The 16,141-nt window shown below is 31.8% G+C and overlaps 1 protein-coding gene across 1 annotated transcript in view; it reads left to right on the top strand.

The window, feature by feature from the left end:
• The window catches only part of LOC105627582 (neurotrimin-like), a 98,496-nt gene that overhangs the window by 64,319 nt on the left and 18,036 nt on the right, over positions 1-16,141 (top strand). The window contains exon 3 of the mRNA XM_012208864.1: positions 10,362-10,569. Coding sequence (XP_012064254.1) covers positions 10,362-10,569 — 208 coding nt within the window. The remainder of the gene's footprint in view (positions 1-10,361; positions 10,570-16,141) is intronic.

The following is a 16,141-nucleotide window of genomic DNA, read 5'->3' as shown; positions in this document are numbered from 1 at the left end:
CTNTCCTCTGTGTCTTCGTCGACGTCGTCTACGAGAGAGAGAGAGAGAGAGAGAGAGAGAGTGTAGTGCGACTAAGGAAAAGGGAAGGTAGAATGGAAGGAGGAGAGAAAAGGAGACAGAAGTTGGAGCAGGAAATTCCTTGACGTTCGACGATTCAATCAACGCAGCACATTGTCGACGTCAGAGGTTGGAGGACGTCACCCTTCGGCGGATATTCTTGGGAGTCGAGATATGAAAAATGATGTCTGACGGAGAATGGGGAAAGCGAAGAAGAAGAAGATGGGGAAGAATACGCGTTCTAGGACTCTTTCTGCCGAGGGATGTTTGACAGATATCTTGACGCTAGCCTGCGAGCATATTGCGGTGTCTGTGAATTCATGTAAAGGGCGCATAAGCAGCGAGCGTATATTAGCTTCGATACATCAGTTGGCGAGACAACCGAATGTTGCATGATGAAATTGATCCGATTTTATTTCAGCCAATCCTTTTTTTATTTATCAAAAGAAAGATTTTTCTCTTGTATCTTTTCAACAATCTCCGAAGAAATTCTTCATCTTGTTCCATGTCACGTATTGATGATAAAAACCCAAGTCGATAAAACGATACTAAATATTGAATAAGTCTGATTAAAATGTAAAGTTATATTATACAGAACATCTTATAAGATATGTTAAATAGAATTATTTTTAAGGGCGGGATTTCATTTATTCATTACTTTTATATTGTACGACAAATGGCTGCAGGACAGAAAGGTTCTCAGATCTCTTTTTCTTATAACCAATCAACAGGTTTGAAAAAATTTGTGGTACGAAGAAAACACACAAATGAAACCTTAAGGTTATTTCTTTTTTTTTAATTTTCTGAGTAAAATTGTTTTATTTTAGGACAATTGTATGATTTACATAGTGGTCACTTGAATTTCTCGCAATTTTATATTGTCGATCGAAACTGTACAGTCACTCTACTATTTTTCTAGTGAAAGGAAAACCTGGCAATCCGTGCGACACGGATAACATGTGTTCACAGTTTCTTTATGTACCGATTGTTTTTTGTCGTTCGTGGCAGACCAGCTAGCTTTTAATCGATAAATACTAGCAGGTTGTTTTTTTAATACAAGAGAACGAACGAACAGAAAACTGACAATTTTAGATACAGTATGTCCAACAGTATTTGCGATATAACGGCATTCTTAATTGTTTTTATTCTGACAAATAACAAGCTATTTTTTAATTACGTGCCATATGTGATCTTTTCTTTTAAAAAGACGTAATTGGATAAATCCGTATAAAAATATATGTTAACGTCACGTTACAACAACTTACAACTTATCAGCTTTGAAAGTAAGAATACGCCATAGGCTATTACTGACCTATTTAACTTAACGGCCAACAATATCGGAAGTACATTTATTTTCGAAGCTGATAAGTTTCGATCGCTTTAACGCAAAGTAATGCAATCTCCGATGAAAGGACTGTTTATTTTGAATAATGAAGCAGTTTAGAATTTACAAAACTACAAATTTATTGTAAACAAACAAAAGCTTTAGTTATAAGAGGGTAACTTAACCCTTAAATGCAACTGGGAGTCCAAAAGACCCCAAGGTTTTTTCAATCGTATATATATATCTTATAATCCCGCTAAATCAAACTTCTAGCTTCATCTACTGTTAATTTAGATCCCCAACTACCAGTTGAAAAGTTCGCGGTCTCTGTATAGTAGCCGAGCAGGAATGATGCATTTCGAGGCGGGGTACAAAATACCCGGGGTACAAAATGAAAATCGAAGCGATTTTTTTATTCACGTTTTTGTGTAAATTTCATCATTTTGAATTGTAAGTATTACTGTGCACGCTATAAAATTTTCTCAGTGTTGTAATTATAACTTTTTCACGAATAATTAAGAATATAATTTAGGGACCGGATGTAAAATTATTGGATATTAGATATCGGATATCCAGACAGAATGTAATATCGGATATCCGAAATTCTTCGAGTCGGATATCCGATCGGATTCGGACAAAATATCTTCTAAAAAAAACCTAGAGAAAAAGATTGTAGCAAATGTATAACATATTACAGTATCAAATATGCATACTTGTTTCTAGAACATTTATATAAGAAAAAAATCAACAATCTAATATCAAATTAAATTGATTAATATCAAATTCAACTGGATAATATATTACCGGATACTAATGATATTCGGTTATCCAGTCCGGATAGTAAAAAAAGTGCCGGATAATACCAGATATCGGATACTTTCCGGATATCCGATGCATCCCTAATAATTTGCTTTTATGCCAGATGTGGGATAAGCATCGCGTTTACTTTTGTGTCGAATGTTCTAGAATAAAATAAATGTTCGTATGTTTTTTCTACTTTTTGTAATATTTTTACATACTTTTGTAATTATATACCCAAAAATACTTTTTTCATAACTTATAATACCAAATATATTAGGTCAAATAAGTTTTTTTTCTCTAAAATTTCTCCATTCATTTCGCAAAATAAATCTTTTAAAATATCAGTGTATCGAACTTAGCTTTATGTAAAAAATTATTATCTCAGGAGTACAACAAAAAAGGAGTAAATTTTTTAGTGAAAAATATTAAAAATTAAAAAAACATACAATTTATTTGTTTAGAAAGAGTAAGTCTCTTTAAAATTTTAACTAATTTTTTTTTAGTATATTTACACTAAAATTTCACCATAACTGTAATTACATCTTCTTTTAAAAGCTCTCTCTTTGAGGTATATCCTCAAATAAATTTTAAAAGAAAAATATTGAAAACTCTGGAAATAGTATATACTTTTTCACTGGAGTCCAATTAACCCCGTGTGGCATTTAAGAATTAAGTACTCAACTTATAATGAATACTTCATTCAAAGTGCTTTTAATAGATCGTGACATGTTAAATTAAATAGAATCCACAAAGCGGAATAAATATAAAATCTATTTAAATATCAGAAATCCTTAATATATATACGTACGTGGGTATGTGAGAATCAATAAAAAAATCAGTAATCTTCATTTTTATCGTCTTGATAAGGGCAGAAGATTGTTTATTGACCTATTATACTTTATAGATATATTAATATTTATTAATATATGTATACTTTATTACTCTAAAACTTTATCAAATTCAGCTTTTAAATAGAACAAAGTTTATAAAATATAAAGTAGATTTGTTTTGTTTATTTTTATAAACATTATATTTCTAGAGATTCTTCTTACTTTTATATATTTGTAATATTTAATTAAAAAGCAAGCAGACTGCATTATAAATCTATTTTTTATTCTGTACTAAATTGCACTAGAACTTTCTTTCTTGCTTTCGCCAAATACCAAACATGTATATATTTCACTTTAAGTTATTTCACTCTAAGTTTCAAAAGTATATATTAGTTTAGCTACAGAAAACAAATCTAATAATTTGTAACAAATCCAAAAAATATGCGGCCGCATACGATTTTTGTGTCCTACTTAATCCTAAGAAGACATTCAGCGGATTATACATGTGCCACTTATTACAACGATTGTTTTCGTAATCAGCACGGCTGTTGACAAGAGGTGCACATTACAGCTTATACGTAAGTGGGAGATACTTCTTATTGCACATAACTAGGTTAATGATAATGCGCTGGACAAATAAAGTCGTAGAATGCGAGCTTTAGGAATTACGTATCTGTCCGTCCACAGGAACACAAACGACCGGGGATAGCGTTATCTGTATTTGACATTCGTTACGATGATTGCCTTTGTAATTAGCGCGTCCGTGGTTGACGAGCGATTACAATTAACCGAGCATTCCTTGTTTAGGCAAAACCGGTTCAATCGGCTCTTGTTGGGCTCATTAATACGATCGTGTGTTTTGTCAGTGGTTGGAGCGTTTGATGGTAATTGTAAAATGTCGAACCAAAGAGAGTACGGTAGAGATACAGTGATGGAAAGGTATGAGAAAGAGAGAAAGAGAGAGGAATGTACATCAGAGTGAAGTACTCCCAGAGGAAAATGTGTGGGGATAAGCCGCAGTGAACAATAATTATGCCGATTGTACCACTGGGGGCTAATTATCCGTCTGTACAACTTGCATTGAATTTACCGACTATTTCGTCCTCTGTCCACAATAAACTTTGATGCTGCGAACAGATGCTTATCTTTGCGTTCTCTGATAATGCGATGGTACCAACTTGTAACCCGATACGATATATAGAATTAGATTCCTATTGTTTGAACACCATGGCAACAGGTCCGTTTAACAATCATGTGTAAAATATATATTTCACAAAGGTAAAATACCGTGGCTGTTTCATAGCGAGTTGCATTTAAAATCTGGATCAGTCTACTGCATTTGTTTTTCTCTGCGCATATTGTAAACATCATTTTTGAAACAAATGCAATTTAATAAATGACATTTTAATTAAATTAAAATAATTCTTTCTGTTAAGCTATATTTTATTTTATGCAATAGAACTAAATTTTTCTATAATAAAAATTCTTAGCAAATTGTCTATTTTTTCAATCTCAAATTTTAAGTAAATGATTAGTAATAATTTTCAAATTACATTAACAAAAATCTGTTTAAAAATAAATAGGCAATAAAATCTTTTTTATTGTTAATTTATATCGTTGAAATTTTATTTGTTAAACTTTATCGTAATTACTAATAATTTTTATATATTCAACATATCTGATAATATAAATCTTGAAAATGACTGTATAATATTATATTGTGCATATTTTATAATTATTTTTTATTAAAATATAAGCATTTCTAGGGTAATTCATAAATGCAGTTAAGTACCAATATTACTGTAAAATATTCACGGAAAAATAAATTTTTAATTGTAACACAAAGTAAAACAAAATGCTAACTTAATTTATCCTTCGTGTGAATGGTAATTATTAGCTTGAAAATTAACAAAATCCTTTTTAACAGAACAATGCTTATTCAGTGTAATAAATATAACATATTGAATGTAACATGAGCAGATTTTGTGTGCATTAAAACAATTAAAAAATTTTCCTCATTAAATAAATTGAAAAAATTAGAAAGTGGAACAAACATTGACTATAATATAAAAAATGTTGAGTTTATCAATGTACTTAGAAAAGTTAAAATCATATATATATCTTAATTTATTCCTAAACGTAATCAGCAACTAATAGATACTTTTATTTCGTGAAAAATATAGGCAAGAAAATAAAAAAATGTTGTCCCTATGAATTATGCGAGCTATATCTACGCTTTAATACGACGCGAACATTTTCCTCGTCACATACGTCACTTTTTTTTTTTAATTTTCAGTACGATCGTATGTACACAGTGATCGAAGAGTGAATGACGTGCGTTAGATGTTTCAACCGCAAGCGTTATACAGGCGTGATTATTACCATATCATGGCCGTTCACTGGTAACCGCTGCCACGCTTAGAATTTTCCAATATTTATATACCAGAATATTCAACGTTTTCCAGCATGCTGCTAGAAAACTTGAATAACCAATACTTGTTTTGTTGCTGGGTTACGTTTAATATATTTGCCTTTAATAAACGCGAACACGCCTTCGCGCAAGCTGGCTGATTTTCGTTCAATGATGCTTTGTTTTGCGAATTAGTAACATGACATACATTGTCGTACGTCGTGATATGACAAACAGTAAATCTCCCTCTCACGCTATGTACACAATAGTATATATCACTTGCTTCAAAAAGGAACTAAAATTTTTCATTTATTTATTTTATTTATTTCACATTGAAAAAAATAAAATGCTGTAATTACATTACCCGTAAATGATTGAAATTTATTTTGCAGCGCGCGAGTAACATCCATGATCTACATTCAAATGCAAAAATTTTATTTGAATTCGTTGATTATAAAATTTAAATTCATTATTAAATTATTCCTCTTCTGACACTTTTCGATTACTAATCAACAAAATATTTTGAAGGTGCAAATAATGTGTAACAAAGTTTTTATTTAAATGATAGTAAACACCGATTTAGCAATTTTTTTAAATTTTAATTACTTTATCAGATAAAAATAGATATTATCTTTAACTAATTAACATCGTTAAATTAGATAAAGCACAATGCTCGGCTATTAAGCTACGAAAATTTCACGCGATATCTTCGAGATTGTAGTCGAAGCAGCGCATCGAATGCAGTTCCTTCTCTTGGATAAGTTATTATATCGGAAAATCGCTTGGCCGCGCTCGTATCTTGTTAAAATATTTGAGCACCTTCGAGCTGCACAGACAGGTAAATACGAATCACTGTCTTTTCGTTTTTCTTCGTAAGCCATCGGTCGCCAGCTAGGAATAATTACGCCGCTATGTAGGCACAGTACATAGCGTTGACGGAAAAAAAATACTATTTCTTATTCATATCGCGTATAACGTTGCGCACATCTAAAGACCACCTCTTTGAATATAACGATATTCAAGCGATGTGTCATATATAAAAGGTGCTCCTATATAACTCGTAATGTAGTTTTAATTTCTAATTGTATTCCAGATATATATATATATATATATATCTATATATATACATGTGTAACATTACGAGTTATATATTTACATTGCCTCTTTTTCTCACATTTGTACCTCCTTCTAAATATTTTACAAACACTAATCGCAATAACAGTGCTAGTAAGTAAAATTAACTTATATATTTGGAAAGCGTAATTTTAAATAATGTCCACTTAAAGCAAGCGGAACATTTTTGAGTACTGGCTGCAGCTTTATGCAGGGTATTAGTGCATGTGAATACGTGTATATACATGTGTAATCTAATTATTTAAAAGCACTCGTGGTAACGCTGACACGATTCTGTATCATCCAATTAGTTAAATAAATAGAATTACGTCAACTAGTGCTGTCACTAGAAGCGATACTTGATAATAATTAAGAGTACCGATAAATCTTGTTAACCCGATACAGGGTGCTTTAGAATTGTAAGGATATCGTGTGAAAAATACTCACTCTAAAAGTTATCAGAACGTATATCGAGATCTCGGCATTACCGTCGCTTCGGCGTATTCATTGCACGACGTTCTCCATCGTCACTTACTTCCGGCGACGATTGCGCGAGCGCAAGCGAACGGAAGAGAAATCGAAGGAGAAAGAATGAGCGATCGTCCGAGGGCATGGTACACCCTCGAGGCAAACTTACCCGAGTCATTTTTCACCGCAAGTTCGAGTCGCGAAAGCCGTACCTCTCGGAAAGATATTTCGCGAAATTAAAGAACTACCCGCGCAGATATACCTTTCGTACTTACTGCAACTAAAAGAGATGAGGCGAGAAAGGAACGATGCAACGAGTGGTTGCCGAGAGGAATAGGAAGACTGCTAAGGAAAGAGTCCGAATAAAAAAGGGTAGGTATACACAGGTATCGTCTCGTGCAACCGACTGACGTAAACGAAAATAAAGAGTTGCCGCCGAGTTCTGATTTCCTCTCGTTTTCAACTGGCAAACTGGTTGATCATGGCACGTCCAAGGTAGGAAACACAACACAGTGGCCGAAATAAAAAGAAAAAAGAAATGGATGCGGAAGCGTTCCGCTGTTGGTGGTTGTGGTTGCGAGGAAAAGGAGAATGGAAAGAAGAAGAGAATTCCGTGGCGTTTATTCAGAGGTGCACTCGAGACGCACCAGGGAGAGATTACATTGCGACAAGCACAATTATATCGTTACCGCGAAACGGATCGTTTGTAAAAGCGAAACGTGCCGTTTCGCTCCGCGCTGCGCCACGGCACGTTCGCGACGGTTGCATTTCGGTCGTATACGAGCTTGAGTAATTGCAGCCGACGGCGGCTCATGGGCGAGAGGATGATGCGCTTCCATTACGCGCGCTCATAGACTTCATCATGCGTACGTAATAGGCGTATACACCGATACCACCGGAGAGAGAAGGAAAAAGAAAACGGAGTGTGTTGTTTTAATATATATATATATATATATATATATATATATATATATATGTATATATATGCATATAGACGCGCGCGCGCGCACGGTCACGCTGCACTCGTCTCTTTTATCAACCTCGAGAGCTCTTGCACCCCCGTCTTGAGCACACAATTTACAACCTCTCTGCCCTCCTCTCCCTTCGCCGTCCGCGCTTCACCGCCGCTTTCTTCACTGCTCGCTCTGGTGCATCCTGGCACCTTCTTTTCCGGGTTTCTTTCTCGACGGACGTAACCACCGCTTTTCCGCTTTCGTCCTCGTTCTCATCCTCGCCTTCGCTCTTTCGCAAAACGTTCTTCCTTTTACTCGTTCGTTGTTCCTCGTGATTAGAGCGCTTATGCCTGTCCAGTACATACAGTACACACGCGTCACGCGGCGGAGATGCGTTATATGCGACACATTGCCTATAGACCGCGTGGATGCTGTAAAGAAGCGGATGTTGCGTGCTCTGAAACGGCGCAGAGTTTATTATGACTTTGGCGTAACAATGAATTCTTTTTTTCCGGTTTTTTTTCTTTCTGATTTTCTTTCATTGCATTTCTCTTTTTCTTGTTCTTCTCCTCATCTCTCTCTCTCTGTTTCTATCCTCACTCTCTTTATGTTACGAGTTGGTATAAAGCTTCGAGTACATTGTCGGTAGCACTCGGGCGATGAAACGCGTTGACAGCTTCCGCAATGAGGATAGGAAAGACGATGGTTGAGGATAGTCGGAGACAGGGAAGAAGGGATGTGGCTCACACGAAAAGCGGAAAACTCGCAACGGACATCCATAAGTAAAACCGCGTGCGACATCGTCCTAGAAAGATTTATCTTTTTTTTTCTTACAAAGAGTAAAAATACTATTTACTTTTTTAGTGAGAGATCCTGGCTAGATCGTGATGCAATCTACAAAATGATAGACGTATTTCATAGTGCATTTGCTGTATTTCGCGAATATTGGATCAGATAAAAGGATTGTGTGTGCTTTTGTAGGAAATGGTTCACGACATATGAAGCGGTAACTAGGTCGCATACATTATTATTATCGTTGATTTGGCGTCTCAGCATGATAGCTTTATATCTTGATATTTAACATCTTTTTGAACGTTTTGGCGAGGAATTTAACACATTGTTTCAATTATGAAATCTCAATTTGGATAATATGGCTATAACTTTATTTTAAATGTTTAGGAATTTTTTTTATTATTGTTTGTTAATATTGAAATTCAAATTGTATGTTTATAAAATAATATATAATATAGACATGTAAAAGATAAAATTAAATATAAAATAATATGAAACTAAGTTATAATAATTTTTTTGTTATATTAAGATTAAAATAAATATTACAAATTAGAAAATTGTATTTACAATTTGCTTCATAAAAATAAAAGTTTTTAATAATATTTGTATTTAATAATTAATAATATTTGTATTTTATTCTTCTTTATCAATACATATGTACCTATCATATAATAAATGAATTTTTGTTTTTATGGAAAAAAGCAATTATAATGGTACGTAAAAATAAAGTTTAAGTATTGATTTTTCCAAACTATTACTTGATAAAAATTATAATAAGAAAAATAGATTTGTTTTGAGTTCTTTTTTGCAACTATTAATTATTGGGATTAACGGAATTAAAATTTTTTCTCTAAATGCTTTCTTTTTTTTCATTTCTTATCGAACGAAACTTGTAATGTAAATCCGTTTTGCAACATGATATGATACATTATTAATTCTGCTAACGCAGCCTGCAACAGGCTAAAGTACCTACTAGCGTCTGTTATCACTCCGAATATGATAGTGGGAAAGCTGAATATGAAATGTGCATCTCGAAAATTTAATTCCATCCACATATTCTCGAAATGCATGTCTCAAAACGCTTAGCAAACATATGATCATTTTTATTTTTAATTGAAGAAATCGCTTCGTTAAATGACATTTCCTTAATTATTCTAGATAAGAATTAATAAAGCGCAATTTGAAATAACGATCGTAATTAAAACTGTTATATTTCAAAATATGAAAGAAATATTCCTGGAATAAAAATATTTTTAGATGTTTAAAAATGATTAAAAAAATATTGGTGTACAAATCGCTGATTGCTGATAGAAGTCAATTAAAACAAAAATTTTATTATTGTAAAATAACATTCCTGCTTTCGTATTTTTTTCTATATTTTCCTTGTTTTACAACAATTTATCAACATGAATTAATTTATCTATTTTATCTAATACATATCTTTCACATCGCATTTTTAGCATTTATTAATATAATTAAATTGAAATTCTCTTCATATTACTGCTTAAAAACTCGATATATAAAATGCAGGCATAACGCATACAACGCTGCATGCGATATTTTATTTGATTGGATTATTCAATTGACCTATCATCGTTGATTTTGTGTTACAGGTAGCGTGGCTACGAGTCGATACGCAGACGATTCTCACGATAGCGACTCACGTTATTACAAAGAATCATAGGATCGCTGTGACACATAGTGGCCATCGTGCGTGGTCTCTTCACATAAGAGAAACGCGCAAGACTGACAGCGGTTGGTACATGTGCCAGGTGAATACTGACCCGATGTCCAGCATCACTGGATTTCTCGAAGTCGTTGGTAAAGATCCAGATCTCTTCTACTTTTCCTTTAAAAATTGTCTTTTTGTTGTATTATGTTTATCATTAAAAAATAAATTATTTTTATCAATGAATCAACAGAAGGATAATTATAAACAAAAGAATAATCAACGTCATAAAATTTACATATGTAATCCAAGATAAAATAATAACTGTAAAATAATAACTGTAAATGCATTAAATATATTAATATATTAATATATTAAATATATTTAAATATACTGAATTGTAATATACATACTATACATACTATATATATATATATATACGTACCATCATCGTAAAATATCACCATACATTAAATGATTTATTTTTACTTTTTATTTGCCGATAAATACAATATCTTCTCTAAAGTTAAAATCAATAATTAATTAAAAAATTATTTTTATTTTACAATTAATGTAATATTTTATAAAATTATTTAATATTTTACGAAATATAATTATAATAATGTATTGCATTTGCGAGAGAAATAAGGAAAGAACGCAAAATGAAATTATAGAGAGTAAACTAATCTACTATGAGATAAAAAACTTTATACATTGTGGTATCAATAAAATTATATTTAAAAAGTTATTAATTGAAGATTAAATACTAATATAAGAAAATATTAATTATTCAATAATATTTAATATTAAATTAGAGGATAATATTAAATTAAAGCTATTAATAAGATGTTAGAAGAAGAAAGAGAGAGCAAGAAAAAACAAGAGATTTCCTAAAAGCACATATATACTGATAAATAATACATTATCAGAGTAGACATATAAATCTGCTGCGTATGTAAAAATTATATAAATTAAATTAAATTACGTAATATTAATTTTTATTTATGTTGCTAAACCCAAATATTTTATTGTCCTATTAAACAAATGACAAATCATAATTATTGCAAGTTTTGTCAAGCAGAACATTTTCATATCCGTCGCCCAGAATATCGTGTGTCACATACACTGAATGAATATAATACCATGCGTAGCTTCATTATGGTCTGTTTGAAAAATTACAAATAATTTTCACTCTACACTCAATATAGATTAACACGTCACATCTGACATATCTGGCAAATGTAACTCATACAATCTCAGTGATGAGTGGCAGTGAGATGCGACGCTTTGAATGTACGAACTTTGCTCGGTCCATTAATTTTATCTCGTATGAAATTTATTGCTAAAATTTCCATTTATTCATTTATTTATAATTATTCAAACGCATTATTTCGATTAATAAAAAAACGTTATTCAAATACTCGTTGCATATTTCATTTCAGGTTAGTTCAGGTTAGGTTTTTATTTTTATATTCCTTTTATTCATATTTGATGAAATTTTTCTATTTTGTAATTTTGATCATTAACTTTAAAATGATTGTAAAAGATACTAGCAGAATGTTACTTAAGGAAAATGCGATCCCAAATTCATTATTTTTAAATACTTACATATATACTTATTTTTTTCTATATAACGACAAATATCTATTTTCATGTCATTATAGGAATGCAGTTTTAAACTATATTTATTTGAATAATTTACATTTGCATAATCAACGTTAGATTATACAACGTTAGATTTTTGATTATTTAATAACAGTATAAATATGTGCAAGTCTTTTTTAAATAATCGTTAACTGATATATGTGTACAGCTTAGAATAAAAATAAGACTGCCATATATTACGCACACATAATTTAAAACCGACATTAAACTTATTGCATGCAATTTTCAGTTTTCATAACGCCTAAAAGGCGGAAAATTGAGTGGGGAATGAGAATCTCGGAATGATTTAAGGACCGTTGCCGACAAATATTTGCGAGCAAATCGTACGTTCGAGATTGCTCGTGAATTTGTAACCCGCGCCATCCAGAAAGTCCGGGATTCTTGACTAGTCCTTGCGAAACTCGACTAAGCACAGGCGGATTCAGCGTTTTCCATGTATACGTAACTCGCGATTGTCCCGCGGAACACGTCCTTTGCTGGCAGGGCGCATCCTTCTTCCCGTGACTATGCATCAACTGATCCTTCCTCGGAACTTTCTTGGCACTTGGTACCACCGTCCCTGTTACCGCCAACTTGTCAAACTTCGCCAACTACGGTCGTCTTAGCGGACATCGTAGTACCTCTAGAGAAAGCCGTGATTGCTACTACAAGACACCGATATTCAATCCTTGATTATTTGTTTCGTGGCTTCTCAGGAAACACATGTACAACATATAATAATGTCCGCAAGATTCATCTTATAGATTATACTTTAATTAATCCATTTTTTTATAAAAAAAACATATTACTGTGAATTTCGTTACATTATTCTTACAGCAACTTTTTATTTTTGTTTTAACTTACAATTAATAATCATAGCATTTCTCTTTTTGACAAAATATTTTTTGATGAAATATTGATTAATCATTAAATAATTGTTATGTAAAGTAATGTTTATTAACAAAATAATAAAATTATTATTATTTTATTTAATAAATTAAGATTATTTTTATAAAACAGTTTCTCTTTTTAAATTTTCCAAAATTTGTTCATTATATATACGCTTGACAGTAGACTTGTTATCTTTAGCAGATTGAGCACAACCGACTTATCTCTTATTTTTCAAATTAATGAAAGTATCTACCCTGCTATTAATTATCGGTTAGCTTGACGAAGGTCTGACACAATTCTTGACTTTTAGAGATTATTGATCGGCTCTATCGCGCTCCGGCGCAATAGTATTCGAGAGATGAATATCGGACTGCCGGAAATTACCAAATAAATGCTGGCATTCTATACTCTTGCGGAAAGCTAATGCATCTCCATAAATACCTCAGCTAAGCTTACTGATTTATATCTCTTAACAAGCTCGCAGATAGTATCCCATTGATACATGGCAAAGCTCACGTTAACTAGAAGTTAAGTAAGACGAGCGAACATTCATGAACGGATGTACAACTAAATATCTATTTTGAAGAAAAAAAACTTTAATTTGTCTACGTAAAGGAAACTTCCGTGATAAAAATTAATAGGACGAGGATGTAATAAAAGTTCTTGAATTAAGAAATTAATTTAGTGGACGTTATTGAATTTTAATATCGATCGCAGTTTATCTGGGACATCTCTTTATACGTATATACACATACAAGCCTAAGTTTAATATTTTTATATATTAATAAGTATAAAACAGAATCATGATTAAATACAAATTTTATATTAAAAAATTTTTTTTAAATAAACATTTTATAAAAAAAATTTTAATTTAAAAAATTCAATTGCGTTTGTGGATAGTATATTAAAATATTTATATTATTTTGTACTAGTATAAATGTTTTATATCGATTGTGGTCTATCTTGGTTAGCTTTCTATTCACATACGCGCGTGTGCTTGATGTTTTTCTATGATAGTCAATTTAAAACAACGTTGCGTTGAATTTTGCAATGAAATCTGAAATAATGTTTTGTCGGACAAGAAAGCAGCTGAACAGATTAAAGATTTTACACCTCAGCAAACCCTTTCGGTCTTGCCAAGATAGAGATGCCTCCCCGCGTTACTAGTCTCGGCCTTTTGCGATCGGCTGGATTTGTGGCGACGGAATGCAAATATATGTAAAGTACGTATCCCCGCGCCAAAACCTTCGAGGGCGATTGTACTCTTGGCGGGCTATTAGACACCTTCCCGGCAACTCGTGCTCCTCGTTCTAATAACCGGTCGACCTCCTCACGCCGCAAACCACCCAGCTACCGTTGAACTCTGTATAAGCGTATAGTTTAACTTCACCGCAACCCCTCGTTAAGATTCTTCTTTATCGGTCTGTCCTATCGTCGAGACTATATCGCCAAGACTAAGAGAGAAAAGAAAAGAGTTGGCTATTCTGCTTTATCTTGCTTCATCGGATGATATGCGGACATTGCGTTCTTCGGTAGTTTACATCGCTCCAACAGGAACAAACGAAAATGGCAAAATAATGTAAAATTATTATGATATAAATGAGTGTCAGGGAACATAATCAATATATTAATTAATTTTATATCTTTCGTTAATTTGTAAAACAAAACCTTTGATGTAGTTTTGAAACAAGCTTTATAATAATTGGTATATAATAGTGAATTATTGGCTTTTGTCTAATAATAACCGCTTTGATTAAACGCGAAATAAAGGTAAAATAAAATAAAGAAATTAGTTGTTTGTTTCCTTCTCTTGTATTATCGAGCTGTCAATCATGGTTTGCTTTAATCTGCATTTAGAAAGGAATAATGCAGGTATAAAAATTATATTTGTACGTATTTATTACTCTCTATTGTACATTCCTAAAATTCTGGTATAATCCTTGAGACGTTTTATTATAACATCCAGCACATCGTAACTTTAAATTGCAAATATTCTGACTCATTTTCTGAATTTATTCGCGTTTTGAAATTAGTTTTCTATTTTTTTTATTTCTTTTGACCTTTTATAGCTTTCTGATATATCTCTTTCTTATATTTATATTTATATCTTTCTGATATTCATTCTTATAAGAATTTGTTCCTTCTGATTTCAATATGGAGGATCTGGAAAGCTTGATACGCAGAACGTTTGCATTATTCGTTGAATATTATTAATATTATTAATATTCGCGATATATTATTATTTAGACGATGTATGAAAAATTTGTTGTAATTTTGTGAAATTTTTTTTTTCAATTTTTTAATAAATTATCATAAAGGAAAATAAAACTCGTAAACTATTAAAAAAAATTTAACTAAGAGAAAGTAACTACTCGATAGCGATAATAATAATAATTCTCCTTATGCCGAAATATAAATTCACATGTAAATTGTAGCAAATATCGTTTGTACGCTTTTGTGATAATCAGCTTTGGATAATCAAACTTGTTGAGAGAGTTCAATTTCCAAGTTTTTTTTTTAAATATAAAAATAGCAAAATGCTGAAATATGGAAATAGCAAATATTGCATATAGATTCGTAGCGCGGTTCAAAATATTGACTTGCAGAAATTTTATCATTCAGTTTATTTTTTATTTTGCACAAATTCAATTATTGAATGCGTATTGCAATTGCAGGTCTTCGTTATGTAACAGTGATATTTTTCTTATTATTAATTTTATAAACTCTTTTTTAAATTTATAATGGTTTATGGATGTTAATACGAGCATCATAACCTTTGCTTCTGTAATTTATGTGTATTTTAGAGTACCCATATAATATATAAAATTGAGCTTTTATTGCAACCAACCAAATTTATTGTTTATTGTAGTGAAATTACTAGTTTGGTCAACTTGCTTTAGCATGATGTTACATGTACTAACTTATATGACCAATTACTTGATTGTATATTATCCCAACGTGAGTATACGCGATTGTGTAAAATATATATTGGTGAGTGTAACACAAATATATGGCTATTTAATACGTATTTAATTCAGAGTGAGAGAGAGAGAGAGAGAGAGAGAGAGAGAGAGAGAGAGAGAGAGAGAGAGAGTAGTATAGTATACTACTACGTACGTACGTAACGTTAAACGTAAAGTAAAACGTAAAAACGTAACTTTAATTTATTATATAATAATAATAAATTAA

The sequence above is a fragment of the Atta cephalotes genome (genome assembly GCF_000143395.1).
Source record: "Atta cephalotes unplaced genomic scaffold scaffold00009, whole genome shotgun sequence".
In the NCBI taxonomy this organism is placed as follows: domain Eukaryota; kingdom Metazoa; phylum Arthropoda; class Insecta; order Hymenoptera; family Formicidae; genus Atta; species Atta cephalotes.
This window is presented reverse-complemented; position numbering and strand designations above follow the sequence as displayed.